The 20,755-nt window shown below is 43.1% G+C and overlaps 3 protein-coding genes across 3 annotated transcripts in view; all 3 read right to left on the bottom strand.

The window, feature by feature from the left end:
• Positions 1–2,597: 2,597 nt before the first annotated feature.
• Positions 2,598–10,737, bottom strand: LOC117245918 (uncharacterized). The gene is made up of 4 exons (XM_078164746.1): positions 10,725–10,737; positions 5,857–6,970; positions 4,701–4,900; positions 2,598–4,104 (listed from the first exon to the last, which is right to left on the bottom strand). The coding sequence occupies exons 1-4, from the start codon at positions 10,735–10,737 to the stop codon at positions 3,215–3,217; spliced, it is 2,217 nt and encodes a 738-aa protein (XP_078020872.1). The 3' UTR covers positions 2,598–3,214.
• A 3,270-nt stretch (positions 10,738–14,007) lies between these two features.
• LOC144459639 (uncharacterized) overlaps positions 14,008–20,755 on the bottom strand; it is a 100,903-nt gene continuing 94,155 nt past the window's right edge. Inside the window, exon 2 of the transcript XR_013488471.1 lies at positions 14,008–14,422. The gene's annotated coding sequence lies outside the window, so the exon portion shown is untranslated. The remainder of the gene's footprint in view (positions 14,423–20,755) is intronic.
• LOC117245841 (uncharacterized) lies at positions 14,421–20,705 on the bottom strand. Its single transcript, XM_033609407.2, has 2 exons — positions 20,447–20,705; positions 14,421–17,883 (listed from the first exon to the last, which is right to left on the bottom strand). Exons 1-2 carry the CDS (start codon positions 20,637–20,639, stop codon positions 16,094–16,096), a joined length of 1,983 nt encoding a protein of 660 aa, XP_033465298.2. The 5' UTR covers positions 20,640–20,705; the 3' UTR covers positions 14,421–16,093.

Genomic DNA, 20,755 nt, shown 5'->3' with positions numbered 1-20,755 from the left:
GTGTGGAGGCTCTGGGTCCTCCTGGTCCACACTGGAGCTCCACTCCTGCTGCTCAGAGGGAACCTCTTCTTTAACCACCAACAGCTGCTGGACGTCTGCAGAAAACAGGAAACATAGAATTAAACCTTAAATAACTCCTAAAATAACAACACTGCAAATAGGCACACAGAGCCGAGGCTTCTGTTGGAGACAATGTGGAACCTCTATGGCTAATCATTTCCATGTCTTTTGGGCCTGTCCGAAAATCCAGTCATACTGGAGGGAGTTGTCTACAGAGATAAATAAAATAATGGGGGTGGAGTTAGACTACTCCTTTGTTACTTTATATCTTTGTAAAATACCCGAAACAATCCAACACAAGGATAAATACTTATTGAAGATACTTTTGGCAAGTAGTAGGAATGCTATAACCCAACGCTGGACCAGTGGCGCAGGATCATGAAAGAAATTTATTTTATGGAGAGACTTACTTTTGTTTTAAGACTTGAGGTGGAGAAATGTAGTAAATCCTGGGAAAAATGGATTATGTATGCACTTTGAATCGTATGACATTATACCATGATGTATGTGGAAAAATATATTGTGATTTTAACTGTAACACCCATGATGACCTCATGTTCTTTGTTTGTAAATTTCATGTAAATACATTTTTTAAAAAAGTAAAAAAAAAAAAAAATCACTCTCTGAATTTCCATTGTTATGTGGATGATACACAATTGTATTTATCGAAAATGGCAGTAGAAACTAATCAATTAACTAAACTTCATAACTGCCTTAAAGACATAAAAACCTGGATGAGCACCAATTTCCTGATGTTAAATTCAGACAAAACTGAAGTTATTGTTCTTGGCCCCAAACAACTCAGAGACTCTTTATCTGATGACATAGTTTCTCTAGATGGCATTGCTCTGGCCTCTAGCACTACCGTAAGAAACCCCAGAGTAATATTTGATCAAGATTTGTCTTTTAATTGTCATTTAAAACAAACCTCACGGACTGCATTTTTTCATCTGCGTAATATTGCGAAAATTAGGCCTATCCTGAGTCTGCTGTGAGTCAAGGATTACCAGCAGCCTGAGTAAATACAGCTCTGGTGTTTTATGAACACAGCTTGCCCATCGAGATCTGTTTCCCCTGACACAGAGCTTTGTGGGACACCAGAGAAGCTAACGTGGCTTTTAAACGTCGACAGAATGAATATTTATTGAACAAAGCTGCAGTTATATTATTAATAATGAACTTGTAATGTTTAATGAACAAACCTGCTCTGTGTAACCGAAGCTGAGGGTTGAAAACAGCGTCCAGTAGTTTCCGTTGTTGCTCGTTCTCCTCTTTTGATCGACAAAGTTCCTCCTCGTACTCTGCTATCGTTCTTTCAAACAGCCCAAATATCTCTCCATCAGCCGCAGTTAGTCGCTGCTTCGCCAACGATCTCAGCATTTGGACTTTAGACATGTTCACATTTTAACAGTGGTGAACATATGAACATGAACTGTTCCAAGTGTGCTGTTTTAAGATGAAGTCTAGAGGCGTTTGAAATCAAAATATGTTCACGAAAACTGAGTAACCTCAAATGGTCTCACTCTGGGGAGAAGTCGAAGAGCAGAGTGAACGTGGCAGGAACAAGTTGATGAACATAAACACTTTTTATGTTTTGGGAAACAGCAGGAAATCCCACCCACACACATACACACACACACACATTGAAAGCTGGCTCCAGAGGAAGGGGAAAAGAAAAGCATTAACCCTCTGCTGGACTGATGTGGCTCATCTCTCCATCGTGCTTTACACCTCTGGGTTCATCGTGTTTGTAAAGGTTCTCCAACTCCAAAACCTGACAAGATCCCCAAATCCCTTATAGCATGATATGATACCTCATCATTTAATCCTTTGGGAGATAGATAGATCTGCTAAGTATTGTTTCAGTGTTGCCACCTCTCTCTGACCGAGACACTTTATCAATACTGTGAAGGCATTTTGTTGTGTTCCAGCCTTTAGCCTCGATCACTGATGGAAATGGATGATAGTTATGCTTAAGGTAACAGGCGGGTCAGCAGAAGGCCCAAAAGAGGCCTCCAGGTCAGTGTAGTGATTTATAATACATATGATACATACGTACATCATACATAATATTACGTTGATTATACTATTCACATTAGTATCTACGACATTGTTATATTCCCATTCAGTCACTCCTTATTGGGTTAATATTGCCTCAGGGCTTGGCAGTCAGGGACAGATGGAATGTGTGGAATGTGGTGCTTGACTCGGCCACTGAATGTTGCCTTATTAGGAAGTCAGGTCCTCACTGAACATATGAGATAGGGGGTCGAACTGGGCTCGAAGAAACACAGGCAGAGACTTCTCTGGGGCTTCTCTCTGTCCTCTCTCCAGGCCATCTGTCTCTGTTGCTCAGTTCCTCCAACCTGCTTGTTCCAACTATTGTAACATCACTGTATACATAATAAATGTGCTATTGAACTGTATTGATTGCTCTGTCATTATTATTTGCCACCACATCAGGCTACTTGACCGTCATTATGAACGCATGTTTTTTAAGTATAATCCAGAAAAATATTCTCCTTAAAAGTCACAACTTGGAAATACTGCTTTTATTTGTTCAAACTTCAAAACATTAGAAAGTACCAAAATGATAACAGTAACTGAATCCCCCTCAGTCTGCTGAGGGTTAATGATGCGCACCTGGGGACACTTGTTCGCCTGTTAATGTGTGTTCACCAAATGTTAGGAAGGACTCTTGCCTTGCCTCTGGAGGATCCTTCCCTGGAAGGACTCATCCTACCAGGGAAGGATCCTTGATTCTGAGAAGCATGCTCAGTCGGCCACAGTGAAGAATACAGCCTCCGGAGCGACTCTCCTGAGCTTCAAAATAAAAGTACAGAAGTGCTACTGGAATTACAGGTTTACTCTGAAAAACACACACAAGATGATAAATGATTAAAACTCGCGTTTTAAAGAATGTCATCATGGGATTATTCTTGTCCGATTTTTACTATTATTGCTATTATTTCAGTCACTGTGTCTGTTCGTGTGCCAGCCAAATGTTGTTGTAGTGACGTAAAAAGCGCGACCAGATGGCAGGAGCTACATTTGAAATCTCATTTATTTTGGTTGTAAATGTGTATGTGGATCTGAGCTCCTGGCTGGTTCTGGTCCTCCACATACCTCTCTATCAACATCTGTGTCTATCATTCTAATGGTGTTTGAGCTGGTAAGACCAAGTGAATCTTTGGTGACAAACAGTGCAGCTAAAAGGTTTCTCTCCTGTGTGGGTTCTCATGTGCTGAACTAAGTATTTCTTGCAAGGGTACTTTTTACCACACTCAGAGCAGCAAAATGGTTTCTCTCCTGTGTGGACTGTCATGTGTCTCTGTAACTGTCCACTCTGTGAAAAAGATTTCCTACAAACTGAGCAGCTGAATGGTTTCTCTCCTGTGTGAGTTCTCATGTGTCTCTTCAGATGTGAATTGGTGTTGAATCTTTTCCCACACTCAGAGCAGCTAAATGGTTTTTCTCCTGTATGTGTCCTCATGTGTCTCTTAACAACTGTCATGCGGCCAAATCTTTTCCCACATACAGAGCAGCTAGGTCTCTCGTCAATACTACATGTCAAGTCACAGACACGGACTTTATCATCATTGAGAAAGTTTAAACCTGACTGAGGTTCTCTGGTCTCTGTCCAATCATCACTGTCATCAGTCTCAGGTTGAAAATGTGTATCTGGATCTGAGTTCCTGGCTGGTTCTGGTCCTCCACAGTCCTCTCCATCAGCTCCAGTTTCCATCTGTTCAGTGTGTCTTTGATGAAGCTGTGAGGACTGAGGTTTCTCTTCATCATCTTCACTCTTCACAGGGACAGGAGTGGATATTGACTTGATGATATCATCCTCCTCCAGCCCTTGAAGCTGCTCTCCCTCCTGACTGAACCAGAGTTCCTCCTGGTCCTCTTTAATGTGTGGAGGCTCTGGGTCCTCCTGGTCCTCTTTCATGTGTGGAGGCTCTGGGTCCTCCTGGTCCACACTGGAGCCCCACTCCTGCTGCTCAGGGGGAACCTCTTCTTTAACCACCAACAGCTGCTGGACGTCTGCAGGAAACAGGAAACACACAGATGTTACTGAGAAATGTTGTCGTTCATTCACATCACAGCTCAAAAACTCCTTACTGAACTTCTACAGATCTCTGAGCATCAAACAGCTTCACAGTGTTCACTCAGTGTAAATGAAGTGCCAGTAATGATGTTGTTATATAATCCCAGATATAACATATAGCCCCAGAACAACCGATCATAAATAATGCTGTGGACCACTGAAAGCCACCTTCCTGATATGTAACATCAGCTTCCAGCATTAGCTAACTTCATGCAGTTTCTCAACTCAGTCACCAGTGGTGGAAAGTAGCTCAGTATATTTACTCAATCACTACTTGTACTTTGAGTATTTCTATTTCCTGACACTTTATACTTCTCTCATGACACCTCAGCTGTCAGCTAACAACAGGAAACTCAGGCTAGAATTCACACGGGCAGAGAAGCTAACGGCACGAGAGACGCTAACGACACCACAGAAGCTAATGGTACCAGAGAAGCTAACGTGGCTTTAAATTGTCGACAGAATGAATATTTATTGAACAAAGCTGCAGTTATATCATTAATAATGAACTTGTAATGTTTAATGAACAAACCTGCTCTGTGTAACCGAAGCTGAGGGTTGAAAACAGCGTCGAGGAGTTTCCGTTGTCGCTCGTTCTCCTCTTTTGATCGACAAAGTTCCTCCTCGTACTCTGCTATCGTTCTTTCAAACAGCCCAAATATCTCTTCAGCAGCCGCAGTTAGTCGCTGCTTCAACAACGATCTCAGCATTTGGACTTTAGACATGTTCACACTTCAAAAACACAACAAAGACACTCTGCTAACACTTGTTTCTGCTGGACGCCATCTTTTTTCTTTCTTAATGAGGTTTAATGGCAGTTGGCGAACCAGCTTTCAATCGCATTACCGCCACCTCTTGGACTGGAGTTGGAGCAATAGATGCAAATACCCTTGTGATTCCTGTTTCTCTCAAGTAATTAAATGGAAGCTCACGTACATTCCTTGATGTGTGAACATAGTCCAGTAGGATGCTTCACGATGCTCCTTGATGCTCCCAACAATCATGTAGAATGGATTTTGTAGGTGTGATCTACTCTCCCCTTGAGAATTAACCCAATATGGCAACAAAAGCTTGACCCTTCTCATTCGTAGAGGCATCTCCCCCATTTCAACTTGTAACGCAGATACTGGTGATGTTTTAAATGCTCCACTACTACTGCTAGACGCCATCTTGTTCAAACAGAGTGAAGTTAGCCTCAGTAAATAATACAGCTTCAGGGGCAGTTGAGTTGCTGAACTTCAAAATAAAACTCCAGGGGCCGTATTCCCAAACATTCTGAGAGTGCTCTAAGAGACCTCCTAACTTAGACTAAAAACTTTTAGGAAGGAGTCTTAGCTTAGGAATGATTTAGTAAAGTTTCATCTGAACTAGCAGCTTTACTGCAGCTGCTGTCAAAAACACACACTGCTGACCTTTGACGTGTGACTGCCTGGTGAATCTGTTGTTAAAAACTTTTCCCACAAACTGAGCAACAAAATGGTTTCTCTCTGTGTGAATCCTCATGTCTCTAAAGACTGTAGCAGACGAATCTTTTACCACACTCAGAAAATCTCATTTATTTTTGGTTAATATTTAATGCCACATGTCAGTTGGGACGTCATCATATTTTTTTAGGGAGTTTAAACCTGATCGAGGTTCTCTGGTCTCTTTCCAGTTATCATCAGTGACCAGTCTCAGGTTAGGTAGACTCTCCAGTGTCGTCATTAGTCTCAGGTTGTAAATGTGTATCTGGATCTGAGTTCCTGGCTTGTTCTGGTCCTCCACAGTCCTCTCCATCAGAGTCTGTGTCCATCTGTTCACCTGAGCTGCTGGCTGGAGGGTCTGCCTCTCTGTTCTGACGCTGTGAGGAGTGAGAACAGACACTCTGATGGTGTTTGAGCTGGTAATGCCAAGTGAATCTTTGGTGACAAACAGTGCAGCTGAAAGGTTTCTCTCCTGTGTGGGTTCTCATGTGATGAACTAAGTATTCCTTGCGAGGGTACTTTTTACCACACTCAGAGCAGCAAAATGGTTTCTCTCCTGTGTGGACTGTCATGTGTTTCTGCAAATGTCCACTCTGTGAAAAAGATTTCTGACAAACTGAGCAGCTGAATGGTTTCTCTCCTGTGTGAGTGCTCATGTGTCTCTTCAAATCTGCCTTGGTGGTAAATTTTTTCCCACACTCAGAGCAGCTGAATGGTTTTTCTCCCGTATGCGTCGTCATGTGTCTCTTAACATCTGTCATGCGGCCAAATCTTTTCCCACACACAGAGCAGCTGAATGGTCTCTCGTCAATACTACATGTCAAGTCACTGACAGGGACTTTATTATCATTGAGAAAGGTTAAACCTGACTGAGGTTCTCTGGTCTCTGTCCAATCATCACTGTCATCAGTCTCAGGTTGTAAATGTGTATCTGGATCTGAGTTCCTGGCTGGTTCTGGTCTTCCACAGTCCTCTCCATCAGCTCCAGTTTCCATCTGTTCAGTGTGTCTTTGATGAAGCTGTGAGGACTGAGGTTTCTCTTTATCATCTTCACTCTTCACAGGGACAGGAGTGGATGTGAACTCCTGTTCCTCTTTAATGTGTGGAGGCTCTGGGTCCTCCTGGTCCTCTTTAATGTGTGGAGGCTCTGGGTCCTCCTGTTCCTCTTTAATGAGTGGAGGCTCTGGGTCCTCCTGGTCCTCTTTAATGTGTGGAGGCTCTGGGTCCTCCTGGTCCTCTTTAATGTGTGGAGGCTCTGGGTCCTCCTGGTCCACACTGGAGCTCCACTCCTGCTGCTCAGGGGGAACCTCTTCTTTAACCACCAACAGCTGCTGGACGTCTGCAGGAAACAGGAAACACACAGATGTTACTGAGAAATGTTGTCGTTCATTCACATCACAGCTCAAAAACTCCTTACTGAACTTCTACAGATCTCTGAGCATCAAACAGCTTCACAGTGTTCACTCAGTGTACAACCGATCATAAATAATGCTGTGGACCACTGAAAGCCACCTTCCTGATATGTAACATCAGCTTCCAGCATTAGCTAACTTCATGCAGTTTCTCAACTCAGTCACCAGTGGTGGAAAGTAGCTCAGTATATTTACTCAATCACTGTACTCACTTGAGTACAAATTTGAGATACTTGTACTTTGAGTATTTCTAACTATTTCCTGAAACTTCTTAGTTCTACTCAAAACACCTCAGCTGTCAGCTAACAACAGGAAACTGAGGCACAGATAGAGAAGCTAACGACACCAGAGAAGCTAACGGCACCAGAGAAGCTAACGGCACCAGAGAAGCTAACGGCACCACAGAAGCTAACAGCACCACCGAAGCTAACGGCACCAGAGAAGCTAACGGCACCACAGAAGCTAACAGCTCCACAGAAGCTAACGGCACCAGAGAAGCTAACGGCACCAGAGAAGCTAACGACACCACAGAAGCTAACGACACCACAGAAGCTAACAGCACCACAGAAGCTAACGACACCACAGAAGCTAACGACACCAGAGAAGCTAACGGCACCACAGAAGCTAACGACACCACAGAAGCTAACGACACCAGAGAAGCTAACGACACCAGAGAAGCTACCGACACCACAGAAGCTAACGACACCACAGAAGCTAACGACACCAGAGAAGCTATCGGCACCACAGAAGCTAACGACACCAGAGAAGCTAACGACACCAGAGAAGCTAACAGCACCACAGAAGCTAACGACACCAGAGAAGCTAACGGCATCAGAGAAGCTAACAGCACCACAGAAGCTAACGACACCACAGAAGCTAACGGCACCAGAGAAGCTAACGGCACCACAGAAGCTAACGACACCAGAGAAGCTAACGACATCACAGAAACTAACGACACCACAGAAGCTAACGACACCAGAGAAGCTAACGGCACCAGAGAAGCTAACGACATCACAGAAGCTAACGACACCATAGAAGCTAACGGCACCACAGAAGCTAACGACACCACAGAAGCTAACGACACCAGAGAAGCTAACGGCACCAGAGAAGCTAACAGCACCACAGAAGCTAACGACACCACAGAAGCTAACGACACCAGAGAAGCTAACGGCACCAGAGAAGCTAACGACATCACAGAAGCTAACGACACCAGAGAAACTAACGTGACTTTAAACGTCGACAGACTGAATATTTATTGAACAAAGCTGCAGTTATATTATTAATAATGAACTTGTAATGTTCAATGAACAAACCTGCTCTGTGTAACCGAAGCTGAGGGTTGAAAACAGCGTCCAGTAGTTTCCGTTGTCGCTCGTTCTCCTCTTTTGATCGACAAAGTTCCTCCTCGTACTCTGCTATCGTTCTTTCAAACAGCCCAAATATCTCTTCAGCAGCCGCAGTTAGTCGCTGCTTCACTAACGATCTCAGCATTTGGACTTTAGACATGTTCGCACTTTAAAAACACAACAAAGACACTCTGCTAACACCTGGTTCTGAAAGACGCCATCTTCTTTCTTTCTTAATGAGGTTTAATGGCAGTTGGCGAACCAGCTTTCAATCGCATTACCGCCACCTACTGGACTGGAGTTGGAGCAATAGATGTAAATACCCTTGTGATTCCTGTTAATCTCAAGTAATTAAATGGAAGATTACGTACATTCCTTGATGTGTGAACATAGTCTTAGCTTAGGAGTGATTTAGGAAAGCTCTGAGAGCAACTCTGAGCAAGGAAGGGACAGAAACTTTTATCTTACTGAGGGGTGTGGTTGACCCTGTTGCTAGGTGTGATGCTTTCTTTTAACAGATGTGATTGGTTGTCACAGACACACCCTTTTGTGAGCCTGGGAGGACAATCATTTTGCTCTCTTGCAAATATGCCGCAAACAGATAAATATAGACACTCTAATGTTCTCATTTCAAACATATCCAGCACTGTTTCAACTCTCTGTTGTTCCAGAGTTACAAAAACACACACTGCTGACCTGTGACGTGTGACTGCCTGATGAATCTGTTGTTAAAAAGTTTTCCCACACACTGAGCAGCTGAAGGGTTTCTCCGCTGAGTGGATTCTCAGCTCTGTCACCGTATGAAATATTTTTCACAAAATCAGCAGCTGAAGGTTTTCTTTTGTCTTTTTTTTTTTTTAATCTTTCATTCATCAATTAGTGCATACACATGTAGACACAAGTATTCAGACACCTGACCATTATACCAACAGAGACTGTAATGACAGTGTATTCAGATACATGTACTTTAATATGGAGCTGGTCCCCTTTCACAGTTGTAACAGCTTCCAATCTTCTGTGAAGGTTTTCCACAAGGTTCTGTTTCAGTGGGAATTTGTGCCCATTCGTTCTGTGGAGTATTTATAAGGTCAGGCACTGATGTTGGACGATAAGGCCTGGCTCGCAATCTCCGTTCCAGTTAATCCTAAAGTTGCTTGATGGTGTTAAGGTCAGGGGTCTGTTCTTCCACACCAAACTCATCAAACCATGTCTTTATAGTCCTTGCTTAGTGCACTGGGGCGCAGTCATGTTGAAGTAGAATGGGCCTTCCCCAGACTGTTGCCACAAAGTTGGAAGCATAGCATTGTCCAAAATGTCTTGGTATGCTGAAGCATTAAGATTGTCATGGACACCAATTCCAGAAAGCTCCTGCCGCACCGTTCTTGTCTTACATGAACGCCAGTGGAAGCTCGAAACTCTTCAGCTATGGAACCAGCCAAGCATTGGCGACTTTTGCGCACCACGTGCCTCAGCAGTCGTTGACCCTGCTCTGTGATTTTCCACGATCTTCCCCTTTGTTACTGTTGTTCCTAAACGCTTCGCTTTTCTAATAATATCACTTACAGTTTCCTGTAAAATATCCAGCAGGGATGAAATTTGATGAACCGTCTTATTAGACTATTGGAAACGCCCAGCTTTCTTCCAGTGTGATGGCTTTCACCTTAATGGCCTTGGCTCACACACTCTGACTGAATATTTATGTTACAAAATTTTAATCTCTCCCACGCCCTGACTACCTGCTGCTTCACTACCTGCTGCTTCATTGTGATTTATTATTACAGATGTTACTGGTTTACATCAAATAAAAAGGCACAGATAAGTTACAGGGGACAGCCTGTGAAGAAAAGAAAAAAAGAGGCAAATATGTGACGTTGGAAGGATTCTGTGGTCAGTGAGGGATCTGTGATGTAGCATGACAGCATTCTCCAGATACTGGTAAGATAGTATATTTAATTCAGTTTATTGTAAAATCAGTGGCGTTGGAGTTCGGGGTGGGCGATATATTGAATACAGTCGATGAATCACGGCTTATTCCATGCAATATATAAAGCGACTGTCGTGAACATTGTGTATAAATTGTCACAGGATTTTTTAAAGCCATGGGCTGAGACACGATTCAGCATTTTGTTTCACAAGCCAGAGATTCACAAACATGATACCCCACACACTCTTCCCGTTAGGTCATTCTCTCTCGCGTGTAAGCAGGAGAGGTAATGCATGTTTTTATATCACAGCCCCAGACCGCTACCATTTTGTGATCACGGAGCACCAGTGCAACTTGTGTGTTTTGTATCCATTGGGCTCCAAACCGTGACTCGCAGTTGCATTTTGTGACCATGGAGCTCCATTGTGACTTACAGATGCTATAAATACATGAACTGGAGAACTGTGTGTTTGTTACCAGCTTACAGTGAATAAATCCTCATGTTTAAAGGTACCGTGGTAACAGTTTAACCTTCTGCTAACTGCTAACAACTGACAGGAAGCTACAAGTTCACAGCAAAAACATGACTGAGATTATCTGGTCTCTGTCCAATCATCATCAGTGTTCAGTCTCAGGTTCAGAAGACTCTCCAGTCTTGTCATCAGTCTCAGGTTGTAAATGTGTATCTGGATCTGAGCTCCTAGCTGGTTCTGGTCCTCCACAGTCCTCTCCATCAGCCTCTGTTTCCATCTGTTCAGCTGAGCTGCTGGCTGGAGGCTCTGCCTCTCTGTTCTCCTCAGTTTGACTGTGATGAGTCTGTGAGGACTGACACCCAACACACTGATGGTTTCTGAGTTGATGAGGCCAAGTGAATTTTTGGTCACAAACACGGCAGCTGAATGGTTTCTCTCCTGTGTGGATTCTCATGTGAACAACTAATGTTTCCTTTCGCGGGAATCTTTTACCACACTCGGAGCAGCTGAAAGGTTTCTCTCCTGTGTGGCACCTCATGTGTTTATGAAGATACCCACTATGTGTGAAAGATTTATTACAGATTGAGCAGCTGTAAGGTTTCTCTCCTATATGTGTATGTATATGTCTGTGTAAATCTCCACTCTGTGTAAAAAACTTCTTACAGACTGAGCAGCTGAAAGGTTTCTCTCCTGTGTGAATCCTCATGTGTTTCTGTAAATATCCACTCTCTGTAAAATATTTTGTACAAACTGAGCAACTGAATGGTTTCTCTCCTGTATGGATTCTCATGTGTCTCTGTAAATGTCCACTCTGCGTAAAAGCTTTCTTACAGACTGAGCAACTGAATGGTTTCTCTCCCGTGTGGATTCTCATGTGTCTCTGTAAATCCCCACTCTGTGTAAAAAAGTTATTACAGACTGAGCAACTGAATGGTTTCTCTCCGGTGTGAATTCTCGTGTGCTTCTGCAAATCTACAGCTTGTGTAAAAGATCGCTTACAAACTGAGCAGCTGAATGGTTTCTCTCCTGTATGTGTGCACATGTGTCTCTTCAACTCCGTCTTGCGGCTAAATCTTTTCCCACACTCGGAGCAGCTGAATGGTTTTTCAACAGCAATACATCTTGTGTCACTGACAGAAGCTTGATTAGTTTTCAGAGTGTTTAAACCTGATTGATACTCTCTGGTCTCCTTTAAATCATCGTTACTGTCATCAGTCTCAGGTTCAGGAGAATCTCCAGTCTTGTCATGTGTCTCAGGTTGTAAATGTCTCCCTGGTTCTGGTCCTCCACAGTCCTCCCCTTCTGTTTCTGTTTCCATCTGTTCACTGTATCTTTGATGAAGCTGTGAGAAATGAGGTTCCTCCTCTTCATCATCTTCACTCTTCACAGGGACAGGAGCGGATGTGAACTTGGTGATATCAGCCTCCTCCAGTCCTTGAAGCTGCTCTCCCTCCTGACTGATCCAGAGTTCCTCCTGTTCCTCTTTAATGTGTGGAGGCTCTGGGTCCTCCTGGTCCTCTTTAATGTGTGGAGGCTCTGGGTCCTCCTGGTCCACACTGGAGCTCCACTCCTGCTGCTCAGGGGGAACCTCTTCTTTAACCACCAACAGCTGCTGGACGTCTGCAGGAAACAGGAAACACACACACAGATGTGACTGTCACTACAGCTTTTTTTTAATGTATAATACACAGTAATAAACATGCACTACTTTTCCAGCCATTACTCCCTGTTAAACTCCCTGTGCACAGTGACCAAACACACTGTTGAACCCAGAAGGACACAAACTGTACAGATACAGATGGTTGTAGCTGGTGATTTGAACCAAACAGTTTTTCTATAACATGTAATAGAGTGCTGCAGAAATGCATAGTCATTCTTACACTTACATTGTGTGATTCCTCAAGTTTCCATGATGACCTCATTTTCAACAAGCCATACACACACACACACACACACACACACACATCAGATCTTGATGAATGAATTACTTAAGTGTAAAATCTTTTCTGATGTACATTGTATAATAAGTTGGGAAAGAAATGACGTAACAACAGTCAGTGGAAACCAAAGTCATCAAACCACTGAGGGCTGGATTAAAAAAAATCACACTGAATATCAAAGTCAAAAATTGAAATCACAGGCTGATCCAACTTGTGTGAATTTTATCACATCAGCTCATGATGTGACTCAGTATTGTGTACGGCCTGTTTGGACCTGTGAGCTCCTGGACAGTCTGTGGCAATACTAGGCAGCCTTTAGGTCAGGGGACTGACTGATTCACAATCACTTGTGCTTCCTACAGACTGATATCCCTGCAGTTTAACTGACTTGGTGTTAAACTGTGACCATTAAGTGTTCCTTTAATTTTTGAGCAGGGTATTTCAACAGCAAAGTAATAGTAAATAAGCATCATTCTTGAAATGCAATTATAGCTGCATCAAAAGGCAGGGAGGTCACATAGCTAACGATACCAGAGAAGCTAACGACACCAGAGAAGCTAACGGCACCACAGAAGCTAACGACACCAGAGAAGCTAACGGCACCACAGAAGCTAACGGCACCAGAGAAGCTAACGACACCAGAGAAGCTAACGAAGCCAGAGAAGCTAACGACACCAGAGAAGCTAACGAAGCCAGAGAAGCTAACGACACCACAGAAGCTAACGACACCAGAGAAGCTAACGGCACCAGAGAAGCTAACGGCACCACAGAAGCTAACGACACCACAGAAGCTAACGACACCAGAGAAACGTCGACAGACTGAATATTTATTGAACAAAGCTGCAGTTATATTATTAATAATGAACTTGTAATGTTTAATGAACAAACCTGCTCTGTGTAACCGAAGCTGAGGGTTGAAAACAGCGTCCAGTAGTTTCCGTTGTCGCTCGTTCTCCTCTTTTGATCGACAAAGTTCCTCCTCGTACTCTGCTATCGTTCTTTCAAACAGCCCAAATATCTCTTCAGCAGCCGCAGTTAGTCGCTGCTTCACTAACGATCTCAGCATTTGGACTTTAGACATGTTCGCACTTTAAAAACACAACAAAGACACTCTGCTAACACCTGGTTCTGAAAGACGCCATCTTATTCAGTGTAAAGTTAGCCACAGTAAGAATACTGCTTCCGGGGCAGGAGGGGTTAATAAGCTTCAAAATAAAAGTCCGAAAGTTTTACTGAAATTACAGGCTGCCTCAGAAAAACACGCAGGGAAATATTGATTGAAATACACTTGAGCTTGAGGGTTTATTCTTGAACTTGGAAACAAAAGCCTCAAAACATTTTACACCACGATGTCGACATAAGTTGTTTAATAAATCAGTAAACACTGACTGACTCAGTTAAAAGGTGTTAAGGAGATTCTTCTCATGTCAAAGTATGGCAATTTCCCCTTCAGGTAGGATCAGGACAAAAGAGGACAAAGTAAAGCATTAACTCTCAAAACAAATAACAGACCTGAAGTCTCCCTCCTTCATTTTAAAGTTCAATCTGAGCCGACTGCATGGATGAATTATTAATATCCAGCAGAACACTTTACATACAGCATGTGAGCGAAGATGATTTTTAAACATGTTCACAACTGTTTCAACTCTCTGTTGCTCCAGAGTTTCATCACTGCTGTTGAAGACACACTTATGACCTTTGACATGTGACTGCCTTGTGAATCTTTACTTTAAAACTTTTTTCACACTGAGCAGCTGAATGATCAAAAAGCACAAAAAGTAAGGAAATTTGTTTGGTAGATTATTTCTTTGTTGCATCAATGCTTCTTGAGAATAATCCTTATACAGTTGGAAAACCTGTTTATTTCCCTTTTTAAATGGGGCCACATTTGTAAGTAACATGTATTTGTGGGATGAGCAGCAGAGCTGAGTATGTGGGTTGCAACCATGAAAAATTTGCCTAATTTTCTCTGCCAATGCCAAACAGCTTTTTTTGCTGTTGATATTGACTCATGTTTTGAGCTTCTGGTACCCCCAGGTGCTGACAATCAGGTGTGACTGTCAGGTGTGAATCAGCATGCCACGTTTGACTGATCTGGATAGGGCCCATGCGATAGGGCAATTTCAAGCTGGTGTTCCGCAAAACCAAGTTGCCACATTATTTGGAATGAGCCCTCGTACCATCTGCAAAATAAAGGCCAAGTTACATTTTACGGGGAGTGTCAAAGACAGGCTGTGAAGTCGGCACCCCAAGAAGACCGTTTCCTCATCATGTCAGCACTTAGGACCCGTAGGCAGTCTTCTACAGATTTGCAGTCAAGTTTTGCCCAGACAATCCGGAACAGAGTGCACACAGCCAATCTCTGGTCTCATAGCAGCTGGATCATAGGGTCAAAGTGTGGAGAAATTGCGGAGAACTCTTTGCTGATTGCTGCACCGATAGAGTAACATCTTTTGGTGGAGGCAGTGTGATGGTGTGGGGCAACATCTCTCTCACTGGAAAAACAAGTCTTGTCATCATTGGAGGCAGTCTCAATGCAGAAATATCAAGATGAAATTCTGTAGCCAGTGGCAATCCCACATCTTCACAGTCTGGGGCCGAACTCTATCCTCCAAGATGACAACGCTCGCCCCCACAGAGCGAGGTTTATCAGAGACTACCTCCAAAATTTGGGAGTGGAGAGGATGGAATGGCCTGCCAGCAGTCCTGACCTCAACCCCATTGAACACTTGTGGGATCAGCTTGGGCGTGCTGTTCGTGCCAGAGTGACCAACACAACCATGGGATGCCATCCCACAGCCGTGTGTGACCAGGCTGGTGACCAGCATGAGGAGGAGGTGCCAGGCTGTTGTGGCTGTGTATGGTTCTTTCACACGCCACTGAGGCTGCTGTTTGTTAAATGAATAAATTGTTAAATGGCTCATATGTCTTGTTTCTTCAGACTTCAATCATCCAATCCACCAAACAACAGTCAACAGCATAAAAAGCTGTTAGGCAAATTTTTCAGGGGCGCAACCCACATACTCAGCTCTGCTGCTCATCCCACAAATGCACGTTCCTAACAAATGTGGCACCATTTAAAAGAGAAATAAACAGTAAACAGCATAAGATTTATTGCAAAGAAGCATTGTTACAACATTGTATCAAAGAAATAATCTATCAAACACAGATTTCCTTACTTTTTGTGCTTAGTTTAGTTTTTTCCTCAGCTGTTACTTATGACACGAGTAGACAAATATTTTAACACACTCAGAGTGACTGGGCCTAGTTTTTGATGACAATAACTCTCATACAGTGCACTCGGACTCCATTATTTTCCAGAGAATTTCTGTCTGATTGAGATTCTCTGGTCTCTATCCAATCATCATTAGTGTTCATTCTCAGGCTCAGAAAACTCTCCAGTCTTGTCAACAGTCTCAGGCTGTAAATGTGTGTCTGGATCTGAGTTCCTGGCTGGTTCTGGTCCTCCACAGTCCTCTCCATCAGCTTCTGTTTTCATCTGTTCAGCTGAGCTGCTGGCTGGAGGCTCTGCCTCTCTGTTCTCCTCAGTTTGAGTTTGATGAGGCTGTGAGGACTGACACCCAACACACTGATGGATTTTCAGTTGTGTAAGCCAAGTGAATCTTTGTTCACAAACACTGCAACTGTAAGGTTTCTCTCCTGTGTGAATTTTCATATGTTTCTGTAAAATTCCATTTTGTGTGAAAGATTTCTCACAAAAAGAGCAGCTATAAGGTTTTTCTCCAGTGTGGCTTCTCATGTGTTTTAGTAAACCTCCACTATATGGAAAACATTTCTTACAAACTGAGCAGCTGTAAGGTTTTTCTCCAGTATGGCTTCTCATGTGTGCTTGTAAATGCCCATGCTGTGTAAAAGATTTCTTACAATCTGGACAGCTGAAAGGTTTCTCTCCCGTATGTGTGTTCATATGTCTCTTCAGATCTGTCTTGGTGGGAAATTTTTTCCCACATTCAGAGCAGCTAAATGGTTTCTCTCCTGTGTGGCTCCTCATGTGCATATTTAAAGTTCCACCTAGTGTGAAAGATTTATTACAAACTGAGCAGCTGTATGGTTTCTCTCCTGTGTGGATTCTCATGTGAACAACTAATGTTTCCTTGCGCGGGAATCTTTTACCACACTCGGAGCAGCTGAAAGGTTTCTCTCCTGTGTGGCAGGTCATGTGTTTATGAAGATACCCACTATGTGTGAAAGATTTCTGACAGACTGAGCAGCTGTATGGTTTCTCTCCTATATGAGTGTGTATGTGTCTGTGTAAATCAGCGCTCTGTGTAAAAAACTTTTTACAAACTGAGCAGCTGAAAGGTTTCTCTCCTGTGTGTGTCGTCATGTGTTGCTGTAAATATCCACCCTCTAATAAATATTTTGCACAAAGTGAGCAACTGAATGGTTTCTCTTCTGTGTGGATTCTCATGTGTCTCTGTAAATGTCCACTCTGCGTAAAAGATTTCTCACAGACTGAGCAGCTGAAAGGTTTCTCTCCTGTGTGGATTCTCATGTGTCTCTGTAAATCTACAGTCTGTGTAAAGGATCTCTCACAAACCGAGCAGCTGAATGGTTTCTCTCCTGTATGAATGCACATGTGTCTTTTCAGCTCAGTCTTGCGGCTAAATCTTTTCCCACAGTCAGAGCAGCGAAATAGTTTTTCAACAGCCCTACATTGTGAATCACTGACAGGGACTTTATCATTTTTCAGAGAGCTAAAACCTGACTGATACTCTCTGGTCTCCACCCAATCATCGTTACTGTCATCAGTCTCAGGTTGTAAATGTGTATCTGGATCTGAGTTCCAGACTGGTTCTGGTCCTTCCCAGTCCTCTATTTCAACTTCTGTTTCCACCTGTTCATTGTGCCCTTGATGAAGCTGTGAGGACTGAGGTTTCTCTTCATCATCTTCACTCTTCACAGGGACAGGAGTGAATGTGAACTTGATGATATCATCCTCCTCCAGCCCTTGAAGCTGCTCTCCCTCCTGACTGATCCAGAGTTCCTCCTGTTCCTCTTTAATGTGTGGAGGCTCTGGGTCCTCCTGGTCCTCTTTAATGTGTGGAGGCTCTGGGTCCTCCTGGTCCACACTGGAGCTCCACTCCTGCTGCTCAGGGGGAACCTCTTCTTTAACCACCGGCAGCTGCTGGACATCTGCAGGAAACAGGAAACACACACAGATGGTATTGTCACTTAACAGCTTTTTTCCTCACTTGATGGAATACAAAATTTATCTGTAACACCTGCAGAACATATACGTTCATTACTATACAACTGAAAGGAAGCAAAATAATTAAATTAAATTATTTTCAAAAAGCAAAACATGTCTTATAAATTGTCTTGTCTTATAATTTTTTAGTGTATAGAAAAAAGTAATACTCATTAGGACACATACGCTGCTTTTCCAGCCATTACTCCCTCTTAAACTCCCTGTGCACAGTGACCAAACAGACTGCTGAACCCAGAAGGACACAAACTGTACAGATACAATGTACTAGCTGTGATGATGTCATCAATGGTCACATGACAAAACAACTGGTAGTTGGAGTTGGTGATTTTAACCAATCAGAACCAAGAACAGTGTTTTTGCAATGTTTATGCACAATGAAGTGCTGCAGGAATGAGTCAGCATTTTTATACTTTTGGATCCCTCGTGTTGACTGAATGGATTGTTGGTTAGATGCCTGAAATAAGATCCCCACTGGCCCTCCTGGTGAAAATAATTACAGTCTGACCTTACTGTGGGATGCTTATTCATCATCCATTGGTACGAACCATGTGGGTATAGCTTGTTGGTAAGAGGGCTAAATATAGCCCAAAGTTTTGGCAAAAATTTGGCAAGAGAGCAACTGGCAAGGCCATTTTCCAATGGCTCCCAACTAAAGCCCCGTTTCCACCAAACAGTATGGTACCTTTGATCGAAAGTAACCCTTCAAACATGGTACCTAGACCGTGGCATTTCCACTCCTTAAATGTGGGCGGGGTTGTTGTCACTCACTGCTCCGTTCAGCACTCGCTGTATTTCCTCATCAGCGGTGACACAGATGGAAGTCTGCACCTGGTTTGTCGTCCACAGAATGAGGCTGCACGCCCACATTTTCAGCAGAAAACAGAACAGGCTGCAGTGAGAGTCTCTCTCCATGGGATATTTAAAAATAGCAGCTTTGTGCCTTTAGTCCTTCTCAGGCAAGCTCAGGGGTTTAGTGTTGTGTAGCTCGACAATACGCAACCCTTTTTCTCTCCAAGTGAAGATTAGAATATATGCAATTCACATAACCTGGCTGAAATTAATATATATATATAAACACTTGAAACTCATTACAAAAAGTGTGTATCATATAAAAACTAAAGTGATGGTCAAAGTTGTCACAGTGAAATTTAAGGTGTGCTGATGGATTCACGTCATCAACTCATGAATTGAGTAACATTACAAGTTAATGTTCCACCTTAAAAGTTGCCGGCAGTCGGCCCAGTGAATGAAGTTATTTTTTCTCAGACTCCAGCTGCTGTGAGAGGTAGCAAAACATCCTTTCATTTTATAGTTACAGTTTACTAATAAAACTCTCCACAGTATGAACAGTGGTTACATGAGCCTCATAATCAGACACAACTCAGCCCTGAGCAGAGTGACCGTCCTCTACTGACCAATCAGACTGCAGTGTTCGCAGCTCCACCTTTTAGTACCAGATCTGTGTACTAGGTACCCCAACAGAGGGGGGACCAAACATGGGGACGTTAGGGAACAGGTCCATTGGTACCATCCACAACTTTTCACAGTGGAAAAAACAAAAAACAAACAAACAAAAAAACATACCGAACTGAACCATACCGTACTGCTTGGTGGAAACTGGGCTTAGATATATTGGAATTAATTGGGGTCTATGGGTACCCAGGAGGGTGCCCTAAACTTGAATAGGCTTGTACTCAGTAAATGTTTCTTTTCCAGTCAGTGTACTCCTTAAAATGGAAACTGTATTTGTCTTTCTAAAGAAGAGGACAACCAGGCAACTAAAAGGGCAATGAATCACTTTATCACCATATATGGATATTTAACATTAAACAAGACAGCTGCTCACTCAAAATATGAACTTTACTAATATTAGTCCATATGCACCAAAAAATAATTTACTTTACAATAAAGTAAATCAATATGCGATCCGTAAAGTTCCATTATGCCATTGTTTTCAACAGTGTAAGTAAATTCTTGGAATTCAGTTATAGCTTTTAGTTTTGGTGTGACACCCCGAGATTGCCAGAGAAGCTAACGACACCAGAGAAGCTAACGACACCAGAGAAGTTAACAGCACCAGAGAAGTTAACAGCACCAGAAAAGCTAACGGCACCAGAGAAGCTAACGACACCAGAGAAGCTAACAGCACCAGAGAAGCTAACGGCATCAGAGAAGCTAACGGCACCACAGAAGCTAACGACACCACAGAAGCTAACGACACCAGAGAAGCTAACAGCACCAGAGAAGCTAACGGCACCAGAGAAGCTAACGGCACCACAGAAGCTAACGGCACCACAGATGCTAACGACACCGCAGAAGCTAACGACACCGCAGAAGCTAACGGCACCAGAGAAGCTAACGGCACCACAGAAGCTAACAACACCAGAGAAGCTAACGTGGCTTTTAATCGTCGACAGACTGAATATTTATTGAACAAAGCTGCAGTTATATCATTAATAATGAACTTGTAATGTTTAATGAACAAACCTGCTCTGTGTAACCGAAGCTGAGGGTTGAAAACAGCGTCCAGTAGTTTCCGTTGTCGCTCGTTCTCCTCTTTTGATCGACAAAGTTCCTCCTCGTACTCTGCTATCGTTCTTTCAAACAGCCCAAATATCTCTTCAGCAGCCGCAGTTAGTCGCTGCTTCACCAACAATCTCAGCATTTGGACTTTAGACATCTTCACACTTTAAAAACACAACAAAGACACTCTGCTAACAGTCGTTTGTACTCGACGCCATTTTGTTCAGTGTGAAGTCAGCCACAGTAAATAATACAGCTTCCGGAAGTGCTGAG

The sequence above is a fragment of the Epinephelus lanceolatus genome, chromosome 22, assembly GCF_041903045.1.
Source record: "Epinephelus lanceolatus isolate andai-2023 chromosome 22, ASM4190304v1, whole genome shotgun sequence".
NCBI classification, from domain to species: domain Eukaryota; kingdom Metazoa; phylum Chordata; class Actinopteri; order Perciformes; family Serranidae; genus Epinephelus; species Epinephelus lanceolatus.
The sequence above is the reverse complement of the archived record's forward strand: the minus strand, read 5'-3'. Positions and strand labels throughout refer to the sequence as shown.